The following is a 26638-nucleotide window of genomic DNA, read 5'->3' on the forward strand; positions in this document are numbered from 1 at the left end:
GGCTAGAGCCGTGCGTCGGGGAGGGGGTACTGTCACGTATACTCCCTCTCCGGCCTCTAGGTCATCAGGCTGCTGATTATCCTGCACACCTGTCACCGTCGTCTAGCGCACCTGCGCCTCATGATACTCACCTGGACTCCATCACCTCCTTGAGTATCTTCCCTTTTATCTGTCACTCCCCTTGGTTCTTTCCTCAGGTGTTGTTGACTCTGTTTTCATGTCGGTGCATTGTTTGTGTTACGTGTTATTTGTTTATTAAAACACTCACTCCCTGAACTTGCTTCCCGGCTCTCAGCGCACTCGTTACACCGGGCTAGTTACATCAGGGACAACCTCAGTTTGACGAGGCCCAGGTTCTTAGATAAGCCAGACACTGAGTGACTTTATTATTACGTGGCACAAACTTACTCAGAAGTCTTAGCTATGTTAACAGATACACTGTAGGTACAGTGCAACTGTTAAAGGTAAACTCGGGCGAAGGATATTGAGACCAGTCTGTAGAGCAAACGAGACAAAATTGGGAAAACTAACTAAACAAACAGACAAAATGTTTTTTTTGGGGGGGGGGGGGGGGGGGAATAAGATCAAAACTAATGCAAGAATTGCAAAATTGACCAAAAACCCCTCATCAACTTTCATGCCAGTAGATCAACATATCCAGTGAACCCAGAGAAACTTTCTCACACTATCTCTGGAGTATTTAGTTTCAGTTCCCTTTTACAGTTGGGGAACTAGTCAATATAAAGTCAACATTGAAACAAGCGTCTTATGGAGGTCAGAGAGAGGCCAGATTAGAACCCGTGACTAAAGACAGAGAGTGCGTCGCAAATGGTACCCAATTCCCTACATAGTGCACAGAAAGTTCATATATATTTCCAGAACTGCTAAAACCTTTCTTGGAAAGGAAGTTCTAGCGTCAGTCTTATATTCCCACCCCTCGTCTTCACAGCAAATCAAGTGGTTCGACTGCAGTTTAGCCGCTTCTGTAATTCCATTAAGCCTTTCAAATGATTATTTCTCATCTGTTAGAATGTGTCCTTGTAGACCATTTCTTTTCAAAGATTGTTGAATGTCAAAGCAGACTGCCCAGACTTTCCCTCCATTCTATCCAACCCTGTCCCGTGCGATTATTGCACAACAACAAAACAAAGAGTCCCAGCGAAGCCTGGAGAAAACAGAGACACACTGTGCTGCCCATAGACATTGGATGACATATCATTCTCTTTCCGTGGTGTTGCCTGGCACTGAAAGAATTCCCGAGAACAAACCCGGATCTCAACAGCTCACAGATGAATGTGGGGAAGGGAAAATACATGCTGCAGCTCGAAATAAGGAAAACATTTTGTTGCTCTCTCTCTCTCTTCCCTGAGATTGTTGATGTGAGGCCTCCCAGCTGTGCATCTAGCTGCTGTACATAGGCCAAGAGGATCATATTCGGGACCATGAGATGAAGGAATTCACATAACTCAAATGAAGAAAAGATCTCACCCGCACATCAGTGTAATAAAACATTCCCATAAAGGAGGCAAGTCATATTTGGATCATTGTGAGAGATGAACAGTTCAGTATTAGTCCAAATTGATCCACTGGGTCTAGCTATATTTACTGGATTTAGACCCACTGTGAGCGTTGCAGACTTCCTTTTAAAGGATATTTCATGATGACCAAAGCTGGCTAAAATAGTGCAATATTCTCCTAGAGCTCCGACTGTGCTTCTGAGGAGGATAGCCTAATATAGTAACAAATACAAAAATAGTGTTTGTTGCTGTAACACGAGCGAAACGAGACCGGATACCAGTTGTAATACCATTAACAGTTAGTGTGTCATCCTCCATTACTCAGTTAGCTCCGCAAACGCTGGAGGGTTAGATCCAAGGGGTAAGAGGAGGGGTAGGGAGTGAATTGGGACCGGCAGTCTCAGAGAGGGTGTGTCCCAAATGACACCCTATTCCCTATGTAGTGTACTTCATTTGGCTAGAGCGCTATGGCTCTGGTCAAAAGTGCACTGCATAGGGAATAGGGTGTCACACTGTCTATCTCCGGTCCAGTCTCCATGGACGGCTCATAGTCAGATGAGACAGACAGTGTTAGTGATACAAAGGCAGTGAGCATCACACAAAAAAACAGCACACACACACACACACACACACACACACACACAGTGTATGTTAAGGCCTAATAATGAAGTTATGATTAAAGTTCAAGTGTAAAAGTGTTGTCTGCTTGATGCCTAATTATGTAGTTATAACATATTTACTACAGTCTATCTCTTAAACTCGCATCACTGAAAGACCCAAAGCCACATCTGCCCTGTAATTGTAGTCTTCGTAAACGCCAGGCTGCAAGAGGGAAAACCAGAGAAAATAAGAGGTTTGCCAGCAACAGGAAAACTGCTCTGAGAGAGCACATTCCAGCCAGACCCCGTTCGAGACAATGAGGGGTGGGACACAATTTTATTTAAAATCTCTTTAGGCCTAATCTTGCGCTTTAATCAGGAACAGAGCAAAGTTAGGTTGAAGGTTCCTAGGCGGGCTACGTAGGCTACTTTATCGAGATGGAGCCATGGGCTGTTTGTGAACTTATTTCAAAGCGGAAGGCTGACGTCTAGCCTATGTTCCAGCTCGGCTTCGTGTTTTCGGTTTATCAGTCAAAGATTTTAGACCGAGATTTCGCGTCACAGCGCCGCGCTTGAGACGAGACGAATCTGGTAAACTTGGACGGACCATATATCTTAGACCGAAAGGACGGGCGTTCATTTTCCCAGTCAGGTATCTTGGATATTTAGTTTAGAGTCGTTTCATTGTAGCAGAACTGAAATGATTTGACATAAAGTTGGGAGGAGCGCCATATAAAAATACTGACTTTGATTCGCATCGAAACAGGAAAGGATGTGGAGAGATTCTAGGATTCAACATCTGGGACTGAGAACTTTCACCGAACTCAAAGGTTGACATATGAATGGAAGACGTATCTAATACATTCATTTTGGTTGTCTTTTAACACTTTAAAGTAGTTTAAAAGACACATTTTGTTTGTAATATGGGACCAACGTGGCGCATGTCTGTGGTGATACATAATTTGGCTTCTTCGTGAAAAGCAAGAAGCTGCGCTTAAAAGGACAAATAAAACGGGTAAAAGTCTTCAAATATATATTTTTTTATGATTTGAGTGTTATGTTGAATATTTAGTACGCTGCACATTTCATCTGACATTTGGGACAGCTGTTGCCTATTCGTTTAACCTTTTGTCTAGGTACGGATAGCTGTTTTAAATCAAATAGGTAGGTAAAAATTCGTTATTAGAAGTCTGTCATGATTAGAATGTTGTAGGCTATCAAATACGGATGCCTAACTGACATATTGACCACATCAGAAAAGCGTCAAACCACAGCGGTGCTTATTGGCTAGAACACCTGCACATGTTTCCACTCTAGATTGTCTCCAGTTTAGCGATGGCATTTCACCCCAAGGCACGGTTCAGTTTACAGAATAGCTGAACATTGCAAAACGTGTCCCTAATATTGAGTCCATTCAAAGCAAAACCCAGCGCCCGTATTCATAAGGCGCCTCTGCGTGGCCGTGCTGCCGATCTAAGATCGGTTTTGCCTTTTAGATCATGATAAGTGAGATTCTATGGTCAGAGGCAACATGATGCTAGATCAGGGGCAGTATTCATAAGGTGTCTCAGAGTAGGAGTGCTGATCTAGTATCAGGTGATCTAGTGTCTGTTCCCGACATCACCACTCCTTCTCTGAGATGCTACATAAATATGGGCCCAGTAGATCCTTCCCATCATTACTAGTTTATGAAGTGTTGTATGGGCTCTGATGAGACATGATGTAGGCCACCTGTAGTTGAGCTGGCAGGTGTGATTACATAGACCTGTGGGTGGAACACAACACATCAGCCACGGAGGCCTGTTTTGTCACTGCAAACTCTTCTCTCACTCAGGTGTGAAGGAACAATCTCTCAACACACCTCCGCCACCATGGTTCACTACAGCTGCATATCTTCAGTGTTTTAGCGTTTTCACAATGACTATGTGAAGGCCCTATGATTAAATAGAAATACAAGAACAGAACAGAACTGTATTGCAACTCATACAAATGCTGTACATCAACATTTGCATAAGCTGAATCCAATGACTCTTGGTGCTTTACACAGAATAAATTAGGCCCTATTGTGCCGTAGCTCTAAGGTGTGCAAATCCCTTGAAGTATTTTGTTCCCTTAAAAGACATGTCTTTTATAATTGTATCGTCATGTTGGTTTAAGCATGGGGGTATAGAGGGAAAGCTGATCCTACCTCACATGTGAGAAGAGAACACACACAATGGGTGCGTCGCAAATTGCACATTATCCCATACATAGAGCACTACTTTTGACCAGAGTCATATGGGCCCTAGTCAAAAGTGGTGCACTAAATAGGGAATAATGTGCCAAATGGGATTTAATTGAAGCATGTAGACAAACGATAAGCCTGGCTTTGTCACGTCTGTCTAATGCAGATACAATCAGACATACCAGACCAGACAAGTCTCTCTCTCATCATAACAAGCTCTGAGTCACAACAATCACAGGATTAAAGCTGTAAAGCCTTTACTAAACAACAGATGCTAAACAATCATGGCTAACTGTGGATAAGTGAAAGATGAATAATTATCTGAATGATAAAGATATACAGTACATGGTCAAAAGTATGTATACACCACTCTAAATTAGTGGATTCATCTATTTCAGCTACACCCGTTGCTGACAGGTGTATAAAAGCACACCGCCATGCAATCTCCATAGACAAACATTGGCAGTAGAATGGCCCATACTGAAGTGCTCAGTGACTTTCAATGTGGCACCGTCATAGGATGCCACCTTTCCAACAAGTCAGTTTGTCAAATGTCTGCCCTGCTAGAGCTGCCCCCGGTCAACTGTAAGTTCTGTTATTGTGAAGTAGAAAAGTCTAGGAGCAACAACGGCTCAGCTGTGAAGTGGTAGGCCACACAAGCTCACAGAACGGGACCACCAAGTGCTGAAGCGCGTATCGTCTAAAAAATCTTCTGTCCTCGGTTGCAACACTCACTACCGAGTTCCAAACTGCCTCTGGAAGCAACGTCAGCACAATAACTGTTCATCGGGAGCTTCATGAAATGGGTTTCCATGGCCGAACAGCCGCACACAAGCCTAAGATCACCATGTGCAATGCCAAACTTGCTGGCATTGGAAACACGTTCTCTGGCAGTCCGATGGATGAATCTGGGTTTGGCAGATGCCAGGAGAACCCTACCTACCCAAATGCATATTATTAGTGCCAACTGTAAAGTTTGGTGGAGGAGGAAAAATAGTCTGAGGCTGTTTTTCGTGGATCGGGCTAGGCCCCTCAGTTCCAGTGAAGGGAAATCTTACCGCTACAGCATACAATAACATTCTAGGTGATTATTTTCTTCCAACTTTGTGGCAACACTTTGGGGTAGGCCCTTTCCTGTTTCAGCATGACAATACCCCCATGCACAAAGCGAGGTCCATACAGAAATGGTTTGTCGAGATCAGTGTGAAGAACTTGACTAGCCTGCACAGAGCACTGACCTCAACCCCATCAAACACCTTTGGGATGAATTGGAAGGCCTAATTGTTTATCGCCCCACAGCGGTGCCCGACCTCACTAATGCTCTTGTGGTTTAATGGAAGCAAAACCCCGCAGCAATGTTCCATTAGTGGGAAACATTCCCAGAAGAGTGATTGGCTGTTATAGTAGCAAAGGGGGGACCAACTCCATATTAATGCCCATGATTTTGAAATTAGATGTTCGTCGATCAGGTGTCCACATACTATTGGCCATGTATTGTAGCTAGAAATTGTTATGTCATCTGAGCTATGCAGTCAGTTGTCTTACAAATGACTTGTATATATTGTATATATGCCATTTAGCAGACACTTTTATTCATGCAGAAGAGTAGCAGAGTTGTAGAAGAGTTCCTTCAGTTGCATTAGGCAGATAGAGGCCCATTGCAGGAGGTTGGAGTCAGTTTGCTGTAGCCTCTTCCACTGGTGGCCTCCCAGCTAGCACATTTGGCTCCTTGGAAGTTGTGGGAACGTACGTTTTTGGTTTCCCATTGGTACTGAGAACGAAGCCATAGGTTTCCTGAGCTGTACTATGGTTCCTGAGCTGTACAAAATGTTCCTGGGAGGTTTTATTGATGTCCTGAGAATGGAAATGATAGGTTATTTGAAGGTAATTAAATAACATTCTGAGAACATTTTCTTAAAGTTATGAATGTTTTGAACGAAATGTTAAGGTTATTTGGATGTTTTTGAATAACTTCCTTAAAAACATTCACTGAGTGTTTCGACTTCAAATAACACTGCTAGCTTAGGTTAACTGTTTTGAACACCAAGTACAGATAGGACACATGGAAAATTTTATTTATTTTATTTTTATTTCACATTTATTTAACCAGTAGGTCAGTGGAGAACAAGTTCTCGTTTACAACTGCGACCTGGCCAAGATAAATCAAAGCAGTGCGACACAAACAACAACACAGAGTTACACATGGAATAAACAAAAGTACAGTCACTAACACAATATAAAAAAGTTCTATATACATTGTGTGCAAATGGCGTGAGGAGGTAAGGCAATAAATAGGCCATAGTAGCGAAGTAATTACAATTTAGCAAATTAACACTGGAGTGATAGATGTGCAGATGATGATGTGCAAGTAGAAATACTGGGGATGAGGTAGGTAGATTGGATGGGCTATTTACAGATGGGCTGTGCACAGCTGCAGAGATCAGTTAGCTGCTCAGATAGCTGATGTTTAAAGTTAGTGAGGGAGATATAAGTCTCCAAATACAGTGATTTTTGCAATTCATTCCAGTCATTTGCAGCAGAGAACTGGAAGGAAAGGCGGCCAAATGTGGTGTTGGCTTTGGGGATGACCAGTGAAATATACCTGCTGGAGCGCGTGCTACGGGTGGGTGTTGTTATGGTGACCAGTGAGCTGAGATAAGGTGGAGCTTTACCTAGCAAATACTTATAGATGACCTGAAGCCAATGGGTCTGGCGACGAATATGTAGTAAGGGCCAGCCGATGAGAGCATACAGGTCGCAGTGGTGGGTGGTATATGGTGCTTTGGTGACAAAACGGATGGCACTGTGATAGACTGCATCCAGTTTGCTGAGTAGAGTGTTGGAGGCTATTTTGTAAATGACATCGCCGAAGTCGAGGATCGGTAGGATAGTCAGTTTTACTAGGGTATGTTTGGCGGCGAGAGTGAAGGAGGCTTTGTTGCAAAATAGGAAGCCGTATACAGAATGGTGTCGTCTGCGTAGAGGTGGATCAGGGAATCAAGAGCGACATCGTTGATATATACAGAGAAAAGAGTCGGCCCGAGAATTGAACCCTGTGGTACCCCCATAGAGACTGCCAGAGGTCCGGACAACAGGCCCTCCGATTTTACACACTGAACTCTATCTGAGAAGTAGTTGGTGAACCAGGCGAGGCAATCGTTTGAGAAACCAAGGCTGTTGAGTCTACCGATAAGAATACGGTGATTGACAGAGTCGAAAGCCTTGGCCAGGTCGATGAAGACGGCTGCATAGTACTGTCTTTTATCGATGGCGATTATGATATCATTTAATACCTTGAGCGTGGCTGAGGTGCACCCGTGACCAGCTCGGAAACCGGATTGCACGGGGGAGAAGGTATGGTGGGATTCGAAATGGTCAGTGATCTGTTTATTAACTTGGCTTTCGAAGACTTTAGAAAGGCAGGGCAGGATGGATATAGGTCTGGGTCTAGAGTGTCACCCCCTTTGAAGATGGGGATGACCGCGGCAGCTTTCCAATCTTTAGGGATCTCGGGCGATACAAAAGAGAGGTTGAACAGACTGGTAATAGGGGTTGCAACAATGGCAGCGGATAATTTTAGAAAGAGAGGGTCCAGATTGTCTAGCCCAGCTGATTTGCACGGGTACAGGTTTTGCAGCTCTTTCAGAACATCTGCTATCTGGATTTGGGTGAAGCAGAAGCTGGGGAGGCTTGGACAAGTAGCTGCGTGGGGTGCGGATTTGTTGGCCGGGGTTGGGGTAGCCAGGAGGAAAGCATGGCCAGTCGTAGAGAAATGCGTGTTGAAATTCTCAATTAATGTGGATTTATCGGTGCTGACAGTTTTTCCTAGCCTCGGTGCAGTGGGCAGCTGGGAGGAGGTGCTCTTATTCTCCATGGACTTTACAGTGTTCCAAAACTTTTTGGAGTTAGAGCTACAGGATGTAAATGTCTGTTTGAAAATGCTAGCCTTTGCTTTCCTGACTGACTGGGTGTATTGGTTCTTGACTTCCCTGAAAGTTGCATATCGCGGGGACTATTCGATGCTAGTGCAGTCCACCACAGGATGTTTTTGTGCTGGTCGAGGGCAGTCAGGTCTGGAGAGAACCAAGGGCTATATCTGTTCTTATTTCAATTTTTTTTTGAAAGGGGCATGCTTATTTAAGATGGTGAGGAAATTACTTCTAAAGAACGACCAGGCATCCTCTACAGACGGGATGAGGTCAATATCCTTCCAGGATACCCGGGCCAGGTCGACTAGAAAGGCTTGCTCGCAGAAGTGCTTTAAGGAGCATTTGACAGTGATGAGGGGTGGTCGTTTGACAGCGGACCCATAGCGGATGGAGGCAATGAGGCAGTGATTGCTGAGATCCTGGTTGAAAACAGCAGAGGTGTATTTGGAGGGAAATTAACTTGTGGCACGGCATCAGTGAGATTCAAACTAATGGTGTTCTGTTTTCTATCAATGGAATTCGTCCACTGCGCCACCAGGATGTTAACTCATACAAAGCTGTTCATTTTAGTCTATTCAAACAGACCCCATTTCAAAGGAAACAAGCACTCATTGAGATCAGGTGTAGCCAATTTGTGGGCAAGGCCAACACACCTGAACACACTTAACAAGATAGAGGCTTGAGAGAGCTTTGTTGACGCTAAGAATCGATTGTATATGAATTTAAGTAACATTCTTAGAACGTTCTTTGAATTCCCTAATGCTTTCTTGTGGTTTTTGTGGAAAGTTTTCTTACTGTTTTGAGAACATGACTTTAAATAGAACTATTGAGTAAACCTGCAGAAAACGTTGTGCTGAAGTACTGAAATTCCTACAGAAGAACGTTGTTTCTTAACGTTCTCGGAACAATTTGAGAACATTCCCAATGTGAAACCAGTTGGAGAAAACGTTCTTGGAACATTACCAAACGTAATTAAATGTAACCATGTTTGTACTTTTGGGAAACGTTCTGTTATAGAATGAAATACCAAAAAAATAATGTTATTTTGTCAAGTTCTTTAAATGTGCTGAGCATGTTTCAAAGCCAAGAAACCCCTGCACCATTCCCAGAATGTTGTGGGAAGGTTGTATGCAAAATAACCATTAGAAAACCAAGCTCTAACCAAGTAGTATTTTTAGAAGTATTTATTGGCATCCCCAATTAGCCGCTGCCAAAGCAGTGGCTACTCTTCCTGGGTTCCAAACAGGAAACAAAACAACAAATAAAAAACACAATATACATAATATAATACACATAATAAACATAATACTACATAACACTACATAACACGACACTACATAATACTACATAATACTACATTATCTCCTGCCTCTGCCTTATGCTTCAGAAACAGGAGACGGCTCCTGCCCTATGAGCCGTTCCGGCTCGCACAAGACGAGGCTCATGCAAGACCACCCACCAACATAATACAACAGAAAAAAAATCAAAATGGCTGTGTCTCTCCACAGTCCCCGTTGTGCTGTAAGGCGTTCTTTTATCTGTTTTTTTGAATCTGGTTTAATTGCTAGCTTGAGTTACCTGGGGTGGCAGAGAGTTCCATGTAGTCATGGCTCTATTTAATACTGTGCATTTCCCAGCCTGTGTTCCGAACCTGGGGACTGTGTAGAGACCTCTGGTTGCATGTCTTGTGTTTTACCGATGAGTGTCCGAACTGTGTGCCAACTGCTTGAACAGACAGTTCGGTACCACCGAGCTCTAAGAAACATGGTTCTCAGAACGTTATGTGCTCGCTGGGTTGCCTCCCCCCCCCCCCCCCCCCACCGCAACATAAATGTAATCCAGATGGAATGGGAGATGGGACTGTGAAGTCAAAGCTTTTAAGATGAGAGGAAGAGATGACAATGGCTGTGTTTTCCCACGGGTCGGTGTGACCGCCGTGGTGTTGTGGACAGAGTGGAGACAAACGACAGGGAAACGGAGAAAGGAAGTGGGCTGTGTGTGTGTGACTGGTCTGCCTCTGCCTGTCTGCGATGGCTTAGGCAGATTACTCATCTCTACCCAGATCTGATGGTAGATCTGGACGAGAGGGGGAATCAGAGGCAGACAGTATGGTTCGTGCTCCTCCATAGAGAATAGGCCAATTCAATGGGTGGAGCTGTGTTTACAGAATAGTCGTCTTCCTAAGGGCCATATTAAAACACAGCAGATATGTAGACTGCTGCATGATACAGTGACAAATAGCATGCGCGCGCCCCCCCCCCCCCCCCCCCCCCCAAAAAAAAAAAAATTGTTCTTGCTTTACTTTAGACTTTATTTTTTTATTAAATTAAAAATTTAATAAAAGCAGCTCTGAGGTTTCAGCTGCTCGGCCTTTCTCAAGGGATGCATGGTACAGGAAGTAGTATCGAACCCTCTCCTAGTCACTGTTTAATAATGCACCGTGATGGAAATGTGGTACGTGGTGCAGCCGCTGAGCTGAGGACCCTGATTGTGGTGTCGCAGCCTTGTTCCTCATTGCCAAACCAGAACTCTGTGGTGTTCTCATATCAAGATCGTTGAGTTGAGCCCGGAGACACACCATTTGTGCAACAGCAACAAAAAGCCCAGCGGTAAAGATGCCTGTTTAAAGATTTAAGCCAGTTTTGCAAAGTTATGGCCTGTTTTGTCAGTTTTATCATATGGACAGGTTGTTCTTTTGGTATGATGATTCAAGGGAACTACGTTGCTTCCACCAAGCAGCCATCAACAAAATAGGCGGATGATTTCACAAGCGGTCTGGATGTGTTGTGTTATCATAGACATACACTATAGTGTATTGTGTTTTCTACGTCCTTGAGCGGTACCACCGGAGGTTGGGGGAACCTTAATTGAGGGGGACGAGGCTCTTGGTAACGGCCGGAGCGGAACACGCGGAATGGTACTAAGTACATCAGACACACGGTTTCCATGTTGTTGATGCCATTCCATGGACTCCGCTCCCAGACGTTATTGTGAGCCGTCCTCCCCGCAGCAGCAGCCTCCTCAACTGAGTGGCACATGAACTGACTCCCATCGTTTCCCTGGGGAAAACGCAGGGGCTCCGAATCAACACAGACAGTTGCAACATGTGGCATTTCATTTCAAGCATTCGTTGTTTGTGCAATAGCTGGAAGTCCGTCTGCCAAATATCCTGTGGGCCGTTTTCATTGCTCAGCCGTTTCAGGAACAGAGCCCGTGTTTTCCACTGATATTACGCAGTACATGACTTGTGAACCTGCATGAGTGTCATGAGTCACCTAATGATGGTAGGGGGTTGCTTATGAAAGGGTGCACTCTACGCTATAGTGTAACACTCTACGCTATAGTGTAATAAGCCTGCCTGGTTCCTCAACAACTGGTTTGACCGAGCAGCAATATTCTTTCTTTGCGACTATGGCAGGGCACAAGCACTACTCCAAAGGATGACCATACACACCAATCCGTAGCCACACACCTCCCTGTTCAGTACACCAGCTTAAAGTACACACAACACCAAAAGAATGCTGAAACCAACCCTGTCCCATTGCCTAGAAACCCAGCCTCTACCCTCTCTAGCTTGCGTGACCCACAGCAGCGCAGCCCTAAACAATGAGCAGGTACACACACACACGCACACACACACAATGAGCAGGTACACACACACGCACACACACAATGAGCAGACCTGAGTCTCCTTCCAGGGCGCGGCTTCTCAATGGCAGGAAGCATAGCAATCAATATTTACACTGTGATCCGGGCTGCCATGGAGCTGACAGGCCTGAGTCTGGGCCTGGGTAGCTTGCTACACAGTACACAAACACACATACACGAGCAGAACGCACGCACACACACACACAGGGGTTTGACACACAAACACACAGGGCCGGGTAGTGCAGAGTGCTGCCTTTCCCTAAGTCAACCCCCCCTCTTCTATCCAAACCACCACCCACTCCAATTACAGAGCAGGCAGACTGACTGGACCCTGGGCCTGACGCTCTCTCTGTTGTTGTTTCTGACCTCATAACTTCCTCTGCTGACAGACTGGGAGTCAGTGGGAATGACTAGAGCTGTGTGGCTCCAACCTGCAGCTGGGCCTGGTGTTGTCATGCTAACATTAGCCGGAACCCAAATTGTGGACTCCATTGTGTCTCTACCCAATGTTGTAGGAATGTTTGCTGGGCTGGAGCTGCGTCGATCTTGCGGCAGCTGTTTCCATTTGGTGTTTTCATTTCAGAGATGCCCAGTCAGCTTAGCCACAGCAGCCGGGCCTAGGCTATCATGCTCAGAGAGAGAGAGAGTGGGAGGACAGATTGGTAGGAGCCAAGAGAGAGAGAGAGAGAGAGATCGAGGGAGGAGAGGGAAAATGAGAGGAAACTGCTCAGGAGTTAATGAAACAGTGTGAGAGAGAGAGAGAGAGACAGAGAGGGAGAGAGAGACAGAGAGAGAGACAGAGACAGAGAGAGATAGACAGAGAGAGAGAGAGACAGAGAGAGAGAAACAGAGAGGGAGAAAGAGAGAGAGGGAGAGAGAGACAGAGAGAGACAGAGAGAAACAGAGAGAGAAACAGAGAGAGAGAGAGAGAGATCGAGGGAGGAGAGGGAAAATGAGAGGAAACTGCTCAGGAGTTAATGAAACAGTGTGAGAGAGAGAGAGACAGAGAGGGAGAGAGAGACAGAGAGGCAGAGAGAGGGAGAGAGAGACAGAGAGAGAGAGACAGAGAGAGAGAAACAGAGAGGGAGAAAGAGAGAGGACAGAGAGGGAGAGAGAGACAGAGAGAGAAAGAGAGAAACAGAGAGAGAAAGAGAGACAGACAGACAGAGCGAGAGAGAGAGAAACAGAGAGAGAGAGAGACAGACAGAGAGAGAGAGAGACAGACAGAGAGAGAGAGAACTGTCTGTCTCGTATCTTGCATCGAGTGCCTAAAGCATGATCGATGCCGCTCTAATCGTTGTCTTGTCTCTCTGACAGAGAATGGGGGGTGCTGCCATGGTCACAGTGCTGCTGGCTGGGATGTGCCTGTGGACCTCCACAGCTCATGCAGGTAGGTCAACAAAGAATGTGTGTGTGGCTGTGTGTGTCCTTTGAGTGTGCTAGCTTACGTAATCACCCGTGTGTGTGCTCGTTGTGATATCTTTGTGTTTGTGTATCTGCGCTGGTGTGTATCTGAGTGTGAGTGAGCTTGTTGTTGCTGCTGCTGGGGAATCAGCTAGGTGCAGATGCATGTGTAGATGAGAAGTGCTCGTTGTCGTACGGTAGTGAAACAATAGAGCAGAGGAAGTCTGCGTCTTCCTGCCGTGCCTGTGCGAGTGCTGCTGCTGCTGCGACCCCTGACCTGCAGGCCTCGGGGAGAAAAAAAGAGAGACAACCCTTCAGTCCCTCAGTGACCACTTCCTCACCTCTCTGGTCTCCACTGAGGCCTCTAGACTCTACCCAGCCCAAGGCAGGCCCACCAGACCTGCTCTTTCTCATCCCTCTTTTGTATTTTGCAGATCAGTCATCTGTGGGATCGCCGTCCGGGGGTAAGTTTGTTTCTGTGTTATAATGTGAACCACAGTTGCTCGTCACTAGTCCTCGGTATCACACTCCCGGGGGGGAAAAAGTTGGCAAAAAAAATGGCACTAGAGTTTACACCGACAGAATCACTGGCGAAACAGTGGTGCTGTGATGGAGGAAGGCCCGATCGATTGAGATTGTTGTGTGTCGCATCGAATCCAAGTCAATGTGTCACGGGACAGGATGCAACAGGTGCAAACAATCCCGGTGAACGGTTGCTCACAAAAGCTCTTCCTCAACAAGGCAGCGTTCAACCTCAGAGGGTTGAATCAGATTAGTCCAGAATAGGATCTTAAAAATAGAAAAAAAGAAGCACGGAAAGCAAAAGCTAGGTCAGATAAGAATGAACACAAGCGAGAAGTAAAACGCAAGCTACTGTATACACAAGACCAGCACCAGGCGGGGGGATAAAACGTCACTGGGCAGCAGGATATATAAAAATTCATAAATAGTAGATTATGTGGTGAGAGTGTGTGTGCATGATATGTGTGTGTGTGTGTAGGTGTGTGCGAGTGTATGTGGTGTCAGACTGTGTGTGTGTGTGTGTGTGTGTGTGTGTGTGTGTGTGTGTGTGTGTGTGTGTGTGTGTGTGTGTGTGTGTGTGTATACGCACGCAGCTCACACACTCGCCGGTTCCCTCTCCCCCCAGGCCCTGACGGTGTCACCGACCTGCTGTGTACATGTGAGAACAAGAAGGGGACGTGTAGGAACGGCACCTGTAGAGGTGCCTACTGCTTCTACACCAAGGTGCATGGCAGAGAGGAGAGGGGCTGCTTCCACAAGGACCACTACAAGGAGCAGTGTTACACCAGCTTCCAGGGACTGTACGTCCACTGCTGTACCAAGAACCTCTGTAACGTCAACAGCACCGCTCCCCCAGACCCAGGTCAGAACACTGCGGCTCCGGCTGGAACTTCCTATCAAACAGTCTAGAACCCCTTGTCATATCTGGGCCTTAAGGTTCCATGTTTTTATTTTATTTTTTATCCTTCCCCTCTATAATCAGGTAAGGATTCAAACCTCAGTCATACAGGCTTCTAATGGGAACTCGGTGCCTGGTGCCCCCTGGTGGCTGACAGGGGTAATGCCATGAGTCAATAATAAGATGCTGTGTGTCATATGACCAACTTTCTTTTTTTATAGAAAATAAATGTTTCTGGAGCAACATCGTCTCTATCGTATCTGGTTGGAGGTCCTGACCAGTTTGAACAGCACCGTGGGCAGCTTAAATCGAAGTCTGTCGTTGTACTGCTACTCACTCTTGCCTGTATGCCCGTGTGCCCATTGTCCATTAGTTGAGCCTACGAGGGAGGAGGACAGCGTGATTCTGCTGGTGGCAGTCCCTCTGCTGGTGTTGCTGATCCTGTCCGTGGCTGTGTGTGGCCTGGTGCTGTGGCTACGCTCCAGACGACAGCACCACAGGCTGGGCTACAGAGAGGACCGTGACGTCTCCATGCTCAAGGTGCCCAGTGGGACAGACCCTACCTACGGGGTAAGAATGGGACTTTATTTAATCGACATGTACAGGAGGAAATGATGTCATAGAATCACTAGCAAGATCCCAGGCGCTTTAGCAATAATATGTTTATTTATGTACTACATGAAAACCAGTGGCTGGTGATCCTTGACCTGTGTGACTCTCTCTGTGTAGGAAATCTTTGATGAGTTCTGTACCTCAGGCAGTGGGACTGGCCTGCCGTACCTGGTGCAGAGGACCATGGCTCGGCAGATCTCTCTGGTCGAGTGTGTCGGTGAGGCATCCCCCTCACTTAATTCCCTGCCTCCTTTTCTATCAGCCTCGCTCTCTCTGCCAGTCTCTCATTCGTCCATAACTGCAGCGCTATACAGACCCTGTGAACTCACTTGCCAGGGTCTCATGGACCTGCTGAAAAAGACAGGGTAGCCTCTAGTCTACTAGACACAGTGGCGTGAGGCGAGGCCATACTAATCCCCCTCCATGGCTGCTGTTATGTCTGAGAAGTCTCTGCGTCTCTGTCCCCTGTCCTTCCTATCCCCAGGTAAGGGCCGGTATGGGGAGGTGTGGAGGGGCACCTGGATGGGAGAGAGTGTTGCCGTGAAGATCTTCTCCTCCAGAGATGAGCAGTCCTGGTTCCGAGAGACCGAGATCTACAACACTGTACAGCTCAGACACGACAACATCCTGGGTGAGCCGGCGTAACCTGGAACCCGTGTGGTGCAACGAGACAAACACATATATATCGCCTCCCGATGCTATGGTTTTGGTCTGGACTAATTGCTTGCACTAAACCGGCGAGTACAGATACCCGTGTCACGGGGGGGGGGGGGGGGGTGGAACATAATTCCAAATCATTTGTAGGCCGCAAGAAGCCCAAACAGACATAACATTTGACTAAGACAATCATTTGAAATCTTGCATCCGTTTGTATATGATCACGTCTCTCCATTACGGGCGGGAATACAGCGGCTGGATAGGAATACACATTTCTACAACTAAAATAACTTGGAGCCGATTTCCTGTTTTTACAGTCTTTTATGTCCAAACCATGAAAAACAAAGTATAATAAAACAACCCGGCTGGTGAACCCTGGTCTACTGTATCCTTCAATTCCTACCAACGCCAACGCGAGATCTCATCGTTAACATGCTGCGTTGTCGTCTCTCCCCCCTCCCAGGCTTCATAGCATCTGACATGACTTCTAAGAACTCCAGCACCCAGCTGTGGCTGATCACCCACTTCCACGAGCTGGGTAGTCTCTACGACTTCCTCCAGTACAGCAGCCTGGACCCCGAGGGCTGCCTAAGGATGTGCCTGTCTGTAGCCTGCGGCCTGGTCCACTTCCACACTGAGATACTCAGCTGCCAGGGCAAGCCTGCCATCGCCCACCGAGACCTGAAGAGCCGGAACATCCTGGTCAAGAGGAACGGACAGTGCTGCATCGCCGACCTGGGTGAGAGGAGGAGGTGGGAGGGGAGGAAAGGGCTGGAGGGGAGCAAGACCAGAGCTAGGCTGCTAGGAATGGACCGAGAAAGGAAGGCATTCCATTCTATTCTATGAATTGCTACTGCCTGTTTATGATACGCCTACGTAGACAGCATTCCCTAACTTTTTCCTGTGTTTGTGGGTTGTGTTCAGTGTGGCACGCTGTAGGGAAGAAGTGGGGGAAAAATGTGTTCGAAAGATCGGTGTTGTTGTTGTACGAATTCAGGTACGACGTCCCCTGTTTCACTCTGTTGCGAAATGTTTTCTCCCTACTGAACATGGCCCTGTTGTGTCTCCAGGCCTGGCTGTGATGCATTCTCAGACCAGCGATTACCTGGACGTGGGGAACAACCCCAGGGTGGGTACCAAACGCTACATGGCCCCAGAGGTTCTGGATGAGACCATCCGCATGGACATCTTTGAGTCGTACAAGCAGACAGACATCTGGTCCCTGGGCCTGGTTCTCTGGGAGATTTCTAGACGGACCATGGTCAACGGTAACCACACACGCACACGCGCATGATTGAACAAGTAAATACTTTCAAAGGATACCATCTACTGGAGCAAATGGTATTGAGAATACATGTCACACTGTCTTAGTACTACTCTCAGTACTATTGTAGAGTGTAGGAGGGGATGAGCCCGTGTCTCTCATCACTACAACATTGTTCTTTCTGGGAGTCTGTGTGTGTTTCTGTCTCTATCCTCTCTCATGATTAGCCCTCTAGTAATTATAAACACTCTTATCTAGTGTCAGCACTCTCCCGCCTCACATAGTCCAGATACTCTCTCACACGCACGCACGCACGCACACACACAACCAGACCTCCCAGAACAATACACTCTCTGTCCAGGGATTCAGTATTTCTCAGTTTTAGTCCAACATATATATATAGCCCAACAGTCCTACTCTCAACTTCAGTGTACTGTTTCAGTCCCTGTGCGAAGTGAAATATGTATACAATCCAACTCTAATATAGTCCGAGAGAAGATTCAATCCTAGTCTGAGAGAAGATAAGCGTGACTTATCTTTGATGTCGTCTTCTCCGGTTCTGTTTTCTCCGTCTTGAAATCTTGGAACGTTATTTCAATGTCACCTTAGTGTCACGATGTCTCGTTTTCCCACCAAACACTCCCCACCTCCATCACCATTTGCATAAAATGGTATGTTGGCTGACCTTTGACTTGGAATGAAGACACAGTCATACTGGTGCTGACTGTACAGTATCTGTAACATGTATTCATTGTGTGTGATTGTGTGTTCCAGGGATAGTGGAGGAGTACCGGCCGCCCTTCTTTGACATGGTGCCCTCTGACCCCAGCTTTGAGGAGATGAAGAAGGTGGTGTGTGTAGACCAGCAGAGACCCAGTCTGCACAACAGACTGCACTCGCACCCGGTGAGAAACACACACACAAGCATTTGTTTGGGGTGACTTGTAAAGCTCTGCAGTTCTTGTCTTATGGTATCTCTCTCTCCCCCCCCCTCTCTCTCTCTCTCTCTCTCTCTCTCCCTCTCTCTCTCTCCCTCCCTCTCTCCCCCCTCTCCCTCCCTCTCTCTCTCTCTCTCTCTCTCTCTCTCTACCCCTCTCCCTCCTCTCTCTCCCTCTCTCCCTCCCTCTCTCTCTCTCTCTCTCTCCCTCTCTCTCCCTCTCTCTCTCCCTCTCTCTCACTCTCTGTCTCTATCTCTCTCTGTCTCTCTCTCGCTCTCTCCCTCCCTCTCTCGCTCTCTCCCTCTCTCTCTCTCTCTCTCTCTCTCTCTACATATATATGTCTCTCTCTATATGTCTGTGTACAGATCCTGGCTTCCATTGCCAAGGTAATGAAGGAGTGTTGGTTCCAGAGCCCCCCAGCCCGACTCACAGCTCTCCGTGTCAGAAAGACTCTCTCCAAGCTGGACCAGGACCATGGCTACCCCACAGAGAAACTCAAAATGGACCTGTAGGCCTCGACACCGGACTGCAAGCAGGACGTCTAGACCTCAACATAAGACTACGACCAGCACACCAAAAGTAGGGCTTATAGTCTTATATAGAGACGATCTATATCCTCTCCTACTACTTAAGACTCTGTGTCCCATATATCTAGTGCTTCTTCCTAAAAGGCTGTCGCCTGGATCATGTAATCTGGAATGCAATCGAAAAATGTCATGTATTTGCTTTGGCCTATTTATCTGCTGAGATCTGGAATGGGAAGCATAGCAACCGACACATTTGGACTTGGATCATTCTATGGACAGAACCATTTGCCGGTAACGGCCTGATTACTCCTGTTGAAAGAGTTCACCGAGTTCCGGTCTTCCATAGAGCATGGACACTGTCTTCCATAGAGCGTGGACACTGTCTTCCATGGAGCGTGGACACTGTCTTCCATAGAGCATGGACACTGTCTTCCATAGAGCATGGACACTGTCTTCCATAGAGCATGGACACTGTCTTCCATGGAGCATGGACACTGTCTTCCATAGAGCATGGACACTGTCTTCCATAGAGCATGGACACTGTCTTCCATAGAGCGTGGACACTGTCTTCCATAGAGCACGGACACTGTCTTCCATAGAGCATGGACACTGTCTTCCATAGAGCACGGACACTGTCTTCCATAGAGCATGGACACTGTCTTCCATAGAGCACGGACACTGTCTTCCATAGAGCACGGACACTGTCTTCCATAGAGCATGGACACTGTCTTCCATAGAGCATGGACACTGTCTTCCATAGAGCACGGACACTGTCTTCCATGGAGCATGGACACTGTCTTCCATAGAGCGTGGACACTGTCTTCCATAGAGCATGGACACTGTCTTCCATAGAGCGTGGACACTGTCTTCCATAGAGCACGGACACTGTCTTCCATGGAGCGTGGACACTGTCTTCCATAGAGCACGGACACTGTCTTCCATGGAGCATGGACACTGTCTTCCATAGAGCATGGACACTGTCTTCCATAGAGCACGGACACTGTCTTCCATAGAGTGTGGACACTGTCTTCCATAGAGCATGGACATTGTCCTCTCCTTAGGGGCCCACTGGATTGAGAGATCTTCAGAGTTTGGTGGATGTGATGTCCTTGTGGGAATGGGTGTCTCACCGTTGGATCAGTGAGGCCTTGTGGACATAGCGTGATCATTTCAAGTGGCCGTTTAATGCCTCGCTGGTTTCTTAATTGTTTTGATGCACTATACAGGATCTATACGTATTGATTTATTTAGCATTTCCTGAAAACCTTTTCAGCTGACCATATACAGTGCCCTTGTAATGCTCCCATTACTGCAATGTGTTACTCTTGATGATATTGTAAGCACAGAGCTAATAAATCAGTTCGATCTACTCTTAACAATAGGATGTTTCTTTCACCCGATTTACTGTTAAAAGCTGTTTTAAAGTTAAAGTACTTCTATATTTTACGATGTTCATTATATACATGCGTTTGTTTTGAATCTGAAATTATATCTGCAATACTTTCAGCACAGAATTACCATCATTACCATCACTACCGTTCAACAATATTGAAAAAGGGAAATAAATAAAAACCATCACGTTGTTTACAGGGTGTTTCATTTGTCTTTGGATGCATATTTGTAATCCTACTCAAATAGGTTCAAATGTGTTTCCATGCTGCTCACCTCACTCTGAAATGTCATCTTAATTAGGCTACTAAAAGCTGTTACGTTGGTAGGGAAAAAGAACCTGCAGTTGTATAATTGTCCACCAGGGGGTACCAGACACTAAATTGTCCACACCACTGAATGATCCTTTTGGTTCAATGGAGTAATCTTCAGCTATATATTTGTTTTCTAGCGTAGGCCAATACAATCAACAACTATTATCAAAATGTGCATTTTTGCATATTCACTTTGACTTTGACCATTTTTACTTAAAAAATAAATAAATTCAGATGTTAACTTGAAGTCAGTTGGCATTGTGAATGACAGGTTTTATAAGCAGTCTGTTCTGTGCCAGCCAGGATGCCACTCCCCGAGGAGCTATCAGCAGATAGTTCAGACCTGTGAATCACAATTCAGGAAAATAATACAGAGGTTTATGATCATATTTCATCCAGACTTATATTTACTCTCATGTAAATACATATCATACAGCACTTTTTCAGACAAACGGAAAAATCGAATGGGAATTTTTATGGGACAAACTCCTGCTTATGCACAAACAGATACATTCACACGCAGAGACCTGCATACACACAGACATATAGTACATGCACACATTCATGCCTCATGCACTCAATCAGTGTGTGTGTGCATACGTGTATCTGTTTGTGTTTAGTTAGAGAGGTATTTCTCTCCCAGCTATTTTCTTTTTTGACAGTTACAAAACTGCCAGAATGTGGTGTTGGTGAGGTGTGAAAAAGACGGGTCTAATTCGGCCACCATGTGTTTTCACTATGCCTGGAGGCTCTCTATTTGTTTCTACAAAGGTTTTCAAAATGAATCAGTGTCTATTCCTGCCAATCAACATGAGCTTATAACACTGTAAGTGTGTCCCTTCATCTACAATGTCAGTGCCTCTGTTACTGTATCTGTCTGGCTGGTGTAGACCAAACTCCAGAGAGATAATACTCCCTCCATGCCCCAGTCAGTCTGGCCATGAAGAGCCGGTTATTTTTAACACTAGAAGAGGGTTGTTTAAGTATCAGAGACTTGGGGGGGGGGGGGGGGGGGGGGGGGGGGGGGGGACGACAGACAGAGAGAGAGAGAGTGCTGAGCCCCTCTTGTGTCTTCTCTGTCCCTACTCCGTGTATTCCTATACAGCCAGTGTGGGACAAATTCCTAATCGCTTGGCTGGCTTTGATAGGAGGATTCAACCAGCAGACAAGTGTTGTGTGAGTGCACTGAAGAAATAAGCAGATAAATTGGGACAGCTCAATAATTGATATAAGGCCGCTGTCTAAAGAGACTACCGGTAAGCAGACACTATTAGACTTCAGGACAGAAGCAGAGAGCATAGTACAAGCAAAGGGCCAGGTGATAACAGCAGAGAGAGATCGAGCTATATATAGCAGTTTGCCAAATACATCCTGGATGGACCTGACCACGTCATTTAGGAGAGTGAGTGGAGGTATATCTCACTTAGATTAAATCATTTTCCACTGAATACACTCATAGGTCATTGCCCTAAATTGAAATGTGAACGTAAGTGCCCTGATAGACCTACATTCTATGACAACTAGTGCAGTCAGGTCATTTATCTGCCCGAATTAATAAATTGTAGGCTAATATAAATTATTTTAAAAAGCAATGCCTAAAAATCATTGCAGTCCGAATATGAAACGTTGTCTGCAGCACAAATAACTCAATCAAGTCTAGAGTAGGATCGGGTCTTCTACCCCAACAAAGGGTCTTGAAACGGGTCTTTGGCTAAACCACAGAAAGCCCTCCCCTTTAAAAATCGACGCACCGCCCTTTAATTCCGCCGCCTGTAGCACTTCAACAGGCTGGCAGCGGCTGTATGGTGTGTGGTTATGTTTAGGTCTGGCCGTGGTGTTGACAATACCACCCTCCGAATGCGATGGGAATGCTGAAGGAATGGCTTTAAAACGATTTGTTCTCACGTTACTGGCCCTGTCTGGGTTAGCCATCGGCGACGGTAAGTGAAATAGCTACATGTGCCATCTTTTGATTTTGACTTCGTGTTTTTTTGTTTGTTTAATAACATGAGGGTGGCTTGCCTAGCTCTGGCATCGCCTGTCGATCATCATGGCGTTGCCTGTCTGGGATTTGTTCAACCACGGCTAGCTAGCTAATAAATCACATTTGACACATTGTGGCTAGCGCTGCTTGCTGAACTCGTTGAGGAACACTGCCGGAGGTATACGGGCCCGTGTGTTTGTCATCCGGCAGCTCACATGCTCGTGTTACGTCAAGTAAATAGAAAATGTGATTTATTAACGTGTCGGGGAAAAAAAACCTCCTTCAGTCTGGCGCGAGGTAACGTTAGCTGGCTAGCTAATTTGTTAGCCAGGTGTGCACAAAAGGGCCAGTAATGTAACGTTAGTGTTTTGTCGATAGCTTGTGAATTTCAATATCGCTTTATTTGTGTGTCCAGGTGGGTATACTACAGAGCAGGGTTAACTTGCCTAAATATTCTGCTTTTGAGGGGGAAATCTTGAAGTGGGCATGGTCTGATTCAGGGTTTCCCAAACTCGGTCCTGCGGCCTCCCTTGGATACACGTTTTTGAACTACACAGCTTTTTCAAATCAAAGCTTGATGATGAATTTGTTATTTGTATCAGCAGTGTGACATTAGTGTTAGAGCAAAAAAACAAAATGTTAACCCAAGGGAGGCCCCAGGACCGAGTTTGGGGGAAACCCTGGTCGAATTGACCCAACAACCCAAAACGTTCCTAATGAACCAGAAAATCAATCGTTTTTTTTTTATTTAAACTGGCTAACTCATTGATTCTGCTTTGTATTGTACCCCTCTGGAAGGAGGCCACACGTTTCTGTTGCTGTTGGTTATCTGTGTGTGGCTGTGTTATGCTTTAGTGTTTACAAAACAATCAAGTGGCGATTAGAGTAACGTTAGCTGTGGTGGGGTGTATCGTTAGCTCTTCCACGGAAGACAAGGTGAAAGACTACATTTACAGACCTTTTTTAGATCTTTGTGATTTTTTTTTTCTTCCTTCTGCATCTATTAGTTATCAATACCGAAGTAATTTAGCTAGCCAATATCCTTCAACCAAGAGAACTGGATAGAAAAAAATAGACTTAAATCCAGATGTTAAAAAAAAGGTTTTAAAAAAGTACCACAAGTGAACATGTTGTGAAGCTAATAAATGTATTTGTCACATGCTTTGTAAACCACGGGTTTAGACTAACCGTGAAATACTTACTTATGGGTCCTTTTCAAACAATGCAGAGTAAAAGATAAAATAGAAATTGTGACGCAAGGAATAAATGCAGTGAATAAGGTCTCTGCATAAGTGTCTCTGTTACAGGAGTAGTTAAAAGACCACCGTGCACTATCCAAGTGGAAGCAGGCAAGGGTGCGACAACAGCCATCCATTCTAAGTATGCAGCTGACGCCCTCATTTCGGGGCGTTCCTGCATGTGGACACTCCTTGCTAGCTAGCGTGAGCGACACCGGAGGACCGTGTCCATTCCTCCCACCTGTTGAACACTTTGCCCTCACCGGCGGGGGCGAAGGACACTGTCTAGCTTGCTAGTTATCGACACACTGTGTCGACCCCCTCCTGCTGTATACCGGAGAAAACCGTGCCCGGAAGACAGGGGCGAAGGACACTCTACCGGTCGTCCTGCCTCCCGCTGGCACAGCAGGCGGGAGGCTAGGCCGACACTGTACTAGCTAGTTTGATAGTTAGCTAGCACACAGTGTCACACTTGCCTGGCTAAGCTAGCACACGGTGTCCTTCACTCCTACTTGCCCTCGCCATCATTAACAGAGATTAACAGGGAGAACAGTGCCCAATAGACAGAGGTGAAGGACGCTGCCTACCAGTTTATGGCTAGCTAGCTACCGTTGTTGCCCCCGCCCCTTCGTCTGTGGGGTTTATCGTTAGTTGGCATCCAATGTTATTGTGCATTAATTCCACCTACTGTACTGGAGCGCCCCTGCCTCCCGCAACATAAAAATTGACCAACAGAAGTATAAAGAGGGGCTCCATGCAGGAACGCCCTGAATTGCGGGCCGCAGTTGCACCCTTCTCGTCCATTCAGCCGACCCAGACAGAAGTTAAAGTTGAAGTCTGGGTTCTTTGTGACGGAAATGTGGCGAATGGGGGTCTTTTCAGACTCCTGCTATGCCCCCCACCCCCCAGTCTTCCCAGAGCAGCTGTTGACCAGATCCAAAATGGTGGTCCTCTGTGGCTCAGTTGGTAGGGCAAGGTGTCAGGATGGTGTGTTTGTTTCCCTGGATCACCCATACATAAGGATGAAAGTCTGCTAAATGGCATACTATGATAAATTAATACATCTGGATTGGAATTTGGCATATGGTGTACCTAGTCTGTAGCTACTAGCTAGACTAGCTAGTTTGTGCCTGTGTACTGGGTTATTTGTGCTTAACTTTTTGAAAGGGTAAAGTATGTTCAACTAAACTGCTGGAAGGGGCTGGTGTTTCTTTCTTTAGATTGAAAATCATTGCACGTTATTCCACTTGGGGCATTTAAATGGAATAGTGAGGGGAGTGTCTGGCCAGCTCCCAGTAATTTCTCTCCCTGTGTGATCTATTCTCTATTCCCTTGTTCCAACTTGCCACTCACAGAAACTTAAAACAATGACTGAGAAAGTTAACCCTATCTGCCAATGTCAATAACCTCAAGTCTGCTGCCACCCATTAGTTATGTTAAATGACTCATTCCTCTTCCAAGAATCAGAGCTACATTCCTCCCTCATCCGGCCGGGTTCAGATAAAGACATGATCCACATTGATTTGTCACCTTTTTCTGTCCCTATTCACATCTTTTTAGGTTTAAAAAAAATAGACTGTGTTGAAGTGAGATGGCAGGAGGGTTAAATGGACGGGCTCAGGGATTGGTATCACCACTAAACCAAACTCCAGAACTGGTCTTGTTTTTAAAGGTAACTTTATGGGAACATATGACTGGGATGCACCGGAGTTGACCGTTTGAATGGGGTAGTCAATGTAGCGCTCAAGGACTAGTAAGTTCTCTAGTACCAGTGAGAGTGGCGGTTTCTCTGGCTCGGGGTTTCAGGTTGTGTCCAGCTGGGCTGCTGTGTGAAGAGGGGCCGATGCTGCGCAGCCTGGAGCCAGACGTTCACACCACACAATGGATTATGCTGTAACAAAGCTCAAACTAAAACCTGACAAACCCAAAGGTAGCGCAGGCCACCTAGTAAAAAGTTGGCCGAAAACCGCTTAACTCTGGACCCTGACGCCAGCTCCCCTCTAACCAGGACTGCTTTAGACCTGTGACACCAGGTGTGTGCATTTACTCATCAAGTTGGACAGAAAGCCAGCAGGCTCCGGACCTGGTAGGAGAGTTGAATACCCCTGGACCAGGACTACGATTGGCGGGTTATCTGGTCTGTGACAGTACGTCTTTACTGACTGGGTCGCCATGGCTCACAGGTTGCCGGTTTCCTTTCCCGTTGAAGACATTGGGCCTGACCAATCATTAGCCTCGTCGTTATGAAGCTGACATGCTTTTGTGACTTAACTAGGTGCCAGAATAAAATGGATGTGCAATGTGATATATGCACTGTCTGAGCCACAGATACACTGCCGTGAGGCAGGGCGCGTCTCTCCTGCTTTCTCTCTGGCCCGTGTCTCTCTCCCCTCGTACACCAATTGCTTTCTCTCGTCACCTGTGTCTCTCAATCTCTACACCCCTTCCCCCTCACATACTATAGCCTATAGTGGACCTGACTGACCCATTGCAGACTTATCTTCTCAATGTTATGTCGTGTCACTTACAGTTCCTTCAGAAAGTATTCATACCCCTTGACTTATTCCACATTGTGTTACAACCTGAATTCAAAATGGATTAAATGGAAGTTTTCTACACACGATACCCCATAATGACAAAGCTATCTTTTGCAAATTGACAGAAAATAAAATGCAGACCTACCTCATTTACATAAGTATTCACACCCCTTTGCTGTGACACTCCAAATTGAGCTCAGGTGCCTATTTCCTTTGATCATACTTCATGTCACTACAACTTGATTGGAGTCCACCTGTGGCCAACTCAATTGTTTGGACATAATTTAGAAAGACTCAAGGTCCCACTGTTGACAGTGCATCAGTGGAGGCTGGTGGGATTAGCTATAGGAGGACGGGCTCATTGTAATGCCTGGAATGGAACAAAGTCAAATGGGGTTTCCAATGCATTTCTCCTTTGCCAAGATAATGCCACACCT

General features: G+C 46.1%; 2 protein-coding genes across 2 annotated transcripts in view; both read left to right on the plus strand.

Annotated features, from left to right (window-relative positions):
- The first annotated feature begins 1176 nt into the window (after positions 1-1176).
- acvrl1 (activin A receptor like type 1) lies at positions 1177-20324 on the plus strand. The gene is made up of 11 exons (XM_036946879.2): positions 1177-3131; positions 13235-13307; positions 13756-13785; positions 14469-14705; positions 15115-15311; positions 15471-15570; positions 15838-15984; positions 16474-16749; positions 17081-17278; positions 18049-18179; positions 18578-20324. Exons 2-11 carry the CDS (start codon positions 13238-13240, stop codon positions 18722-18724), a joined length of 1533 nt encoding a protein of 510 aa, XP_036802774.1. The 5' UTR covers positions 1177-3131; positions 13235-13237; the 3' UTR covers positions 18725-20324.
- Positions 20325-21877: 1553 nt separating this feature from the next.
- Positions 21878-26638, plus strand: part of LOC110491966 (activin receptor type-1B) — a 28767-nt gene continuing 24006 nt past the window's right edge. Inside the window, exon 1 of the mRNA XM_021565871.3 lies at positions 21878-22382. Within this exon, the coding sequence (XP_021421546.1) occupies positions 22322-22382 (61 nt within the window). The 5' untranslated portion in view covers positions 21878-22321. The remainder of the gene's footprint in view (positions 22383-26638) is intronic.

The sequence above is a fragment of the Oncorhynchus mykiss genome, chromosome 16, assembly GCF_057628025.1.
Source record: "Oncorhynchus mykiss isolate SJ-2025 chromosome 16, ASM5762802v1, whole genome shotgun sequence".
Classification (NCBI taxonomy): Eukaryota; Metazoa; Chordata; class Actinopteri; order Salmoniformes; family Salmonidae; genus Oncorhynchus; species Oncorhynchus mykiss.

Coding starts and splice junctions, on each gene's coding strand:
- acvrl1 (XM_036946879.2), top strand. CDS start 13,238: ATGGGGGGTGCTGCCATGGTCACAGTGCTGCTGGCTGGGATGTGCCTG. Junction 13,786..14,468: donor TGTGGGATCGCCGTCCGGGG/GTAAGTTTGTTT, acceptor CTCTCCCCCCAG/GCCCTGACGGTGTCACCGAC. Junction 15,571..15,837: donor CTCTCTGGTCGAGTGTGTCG/GTGAGGCATCCC, acceptor TCCTATCCCCAG/GTAAGGGCCGGTATGGGGAG.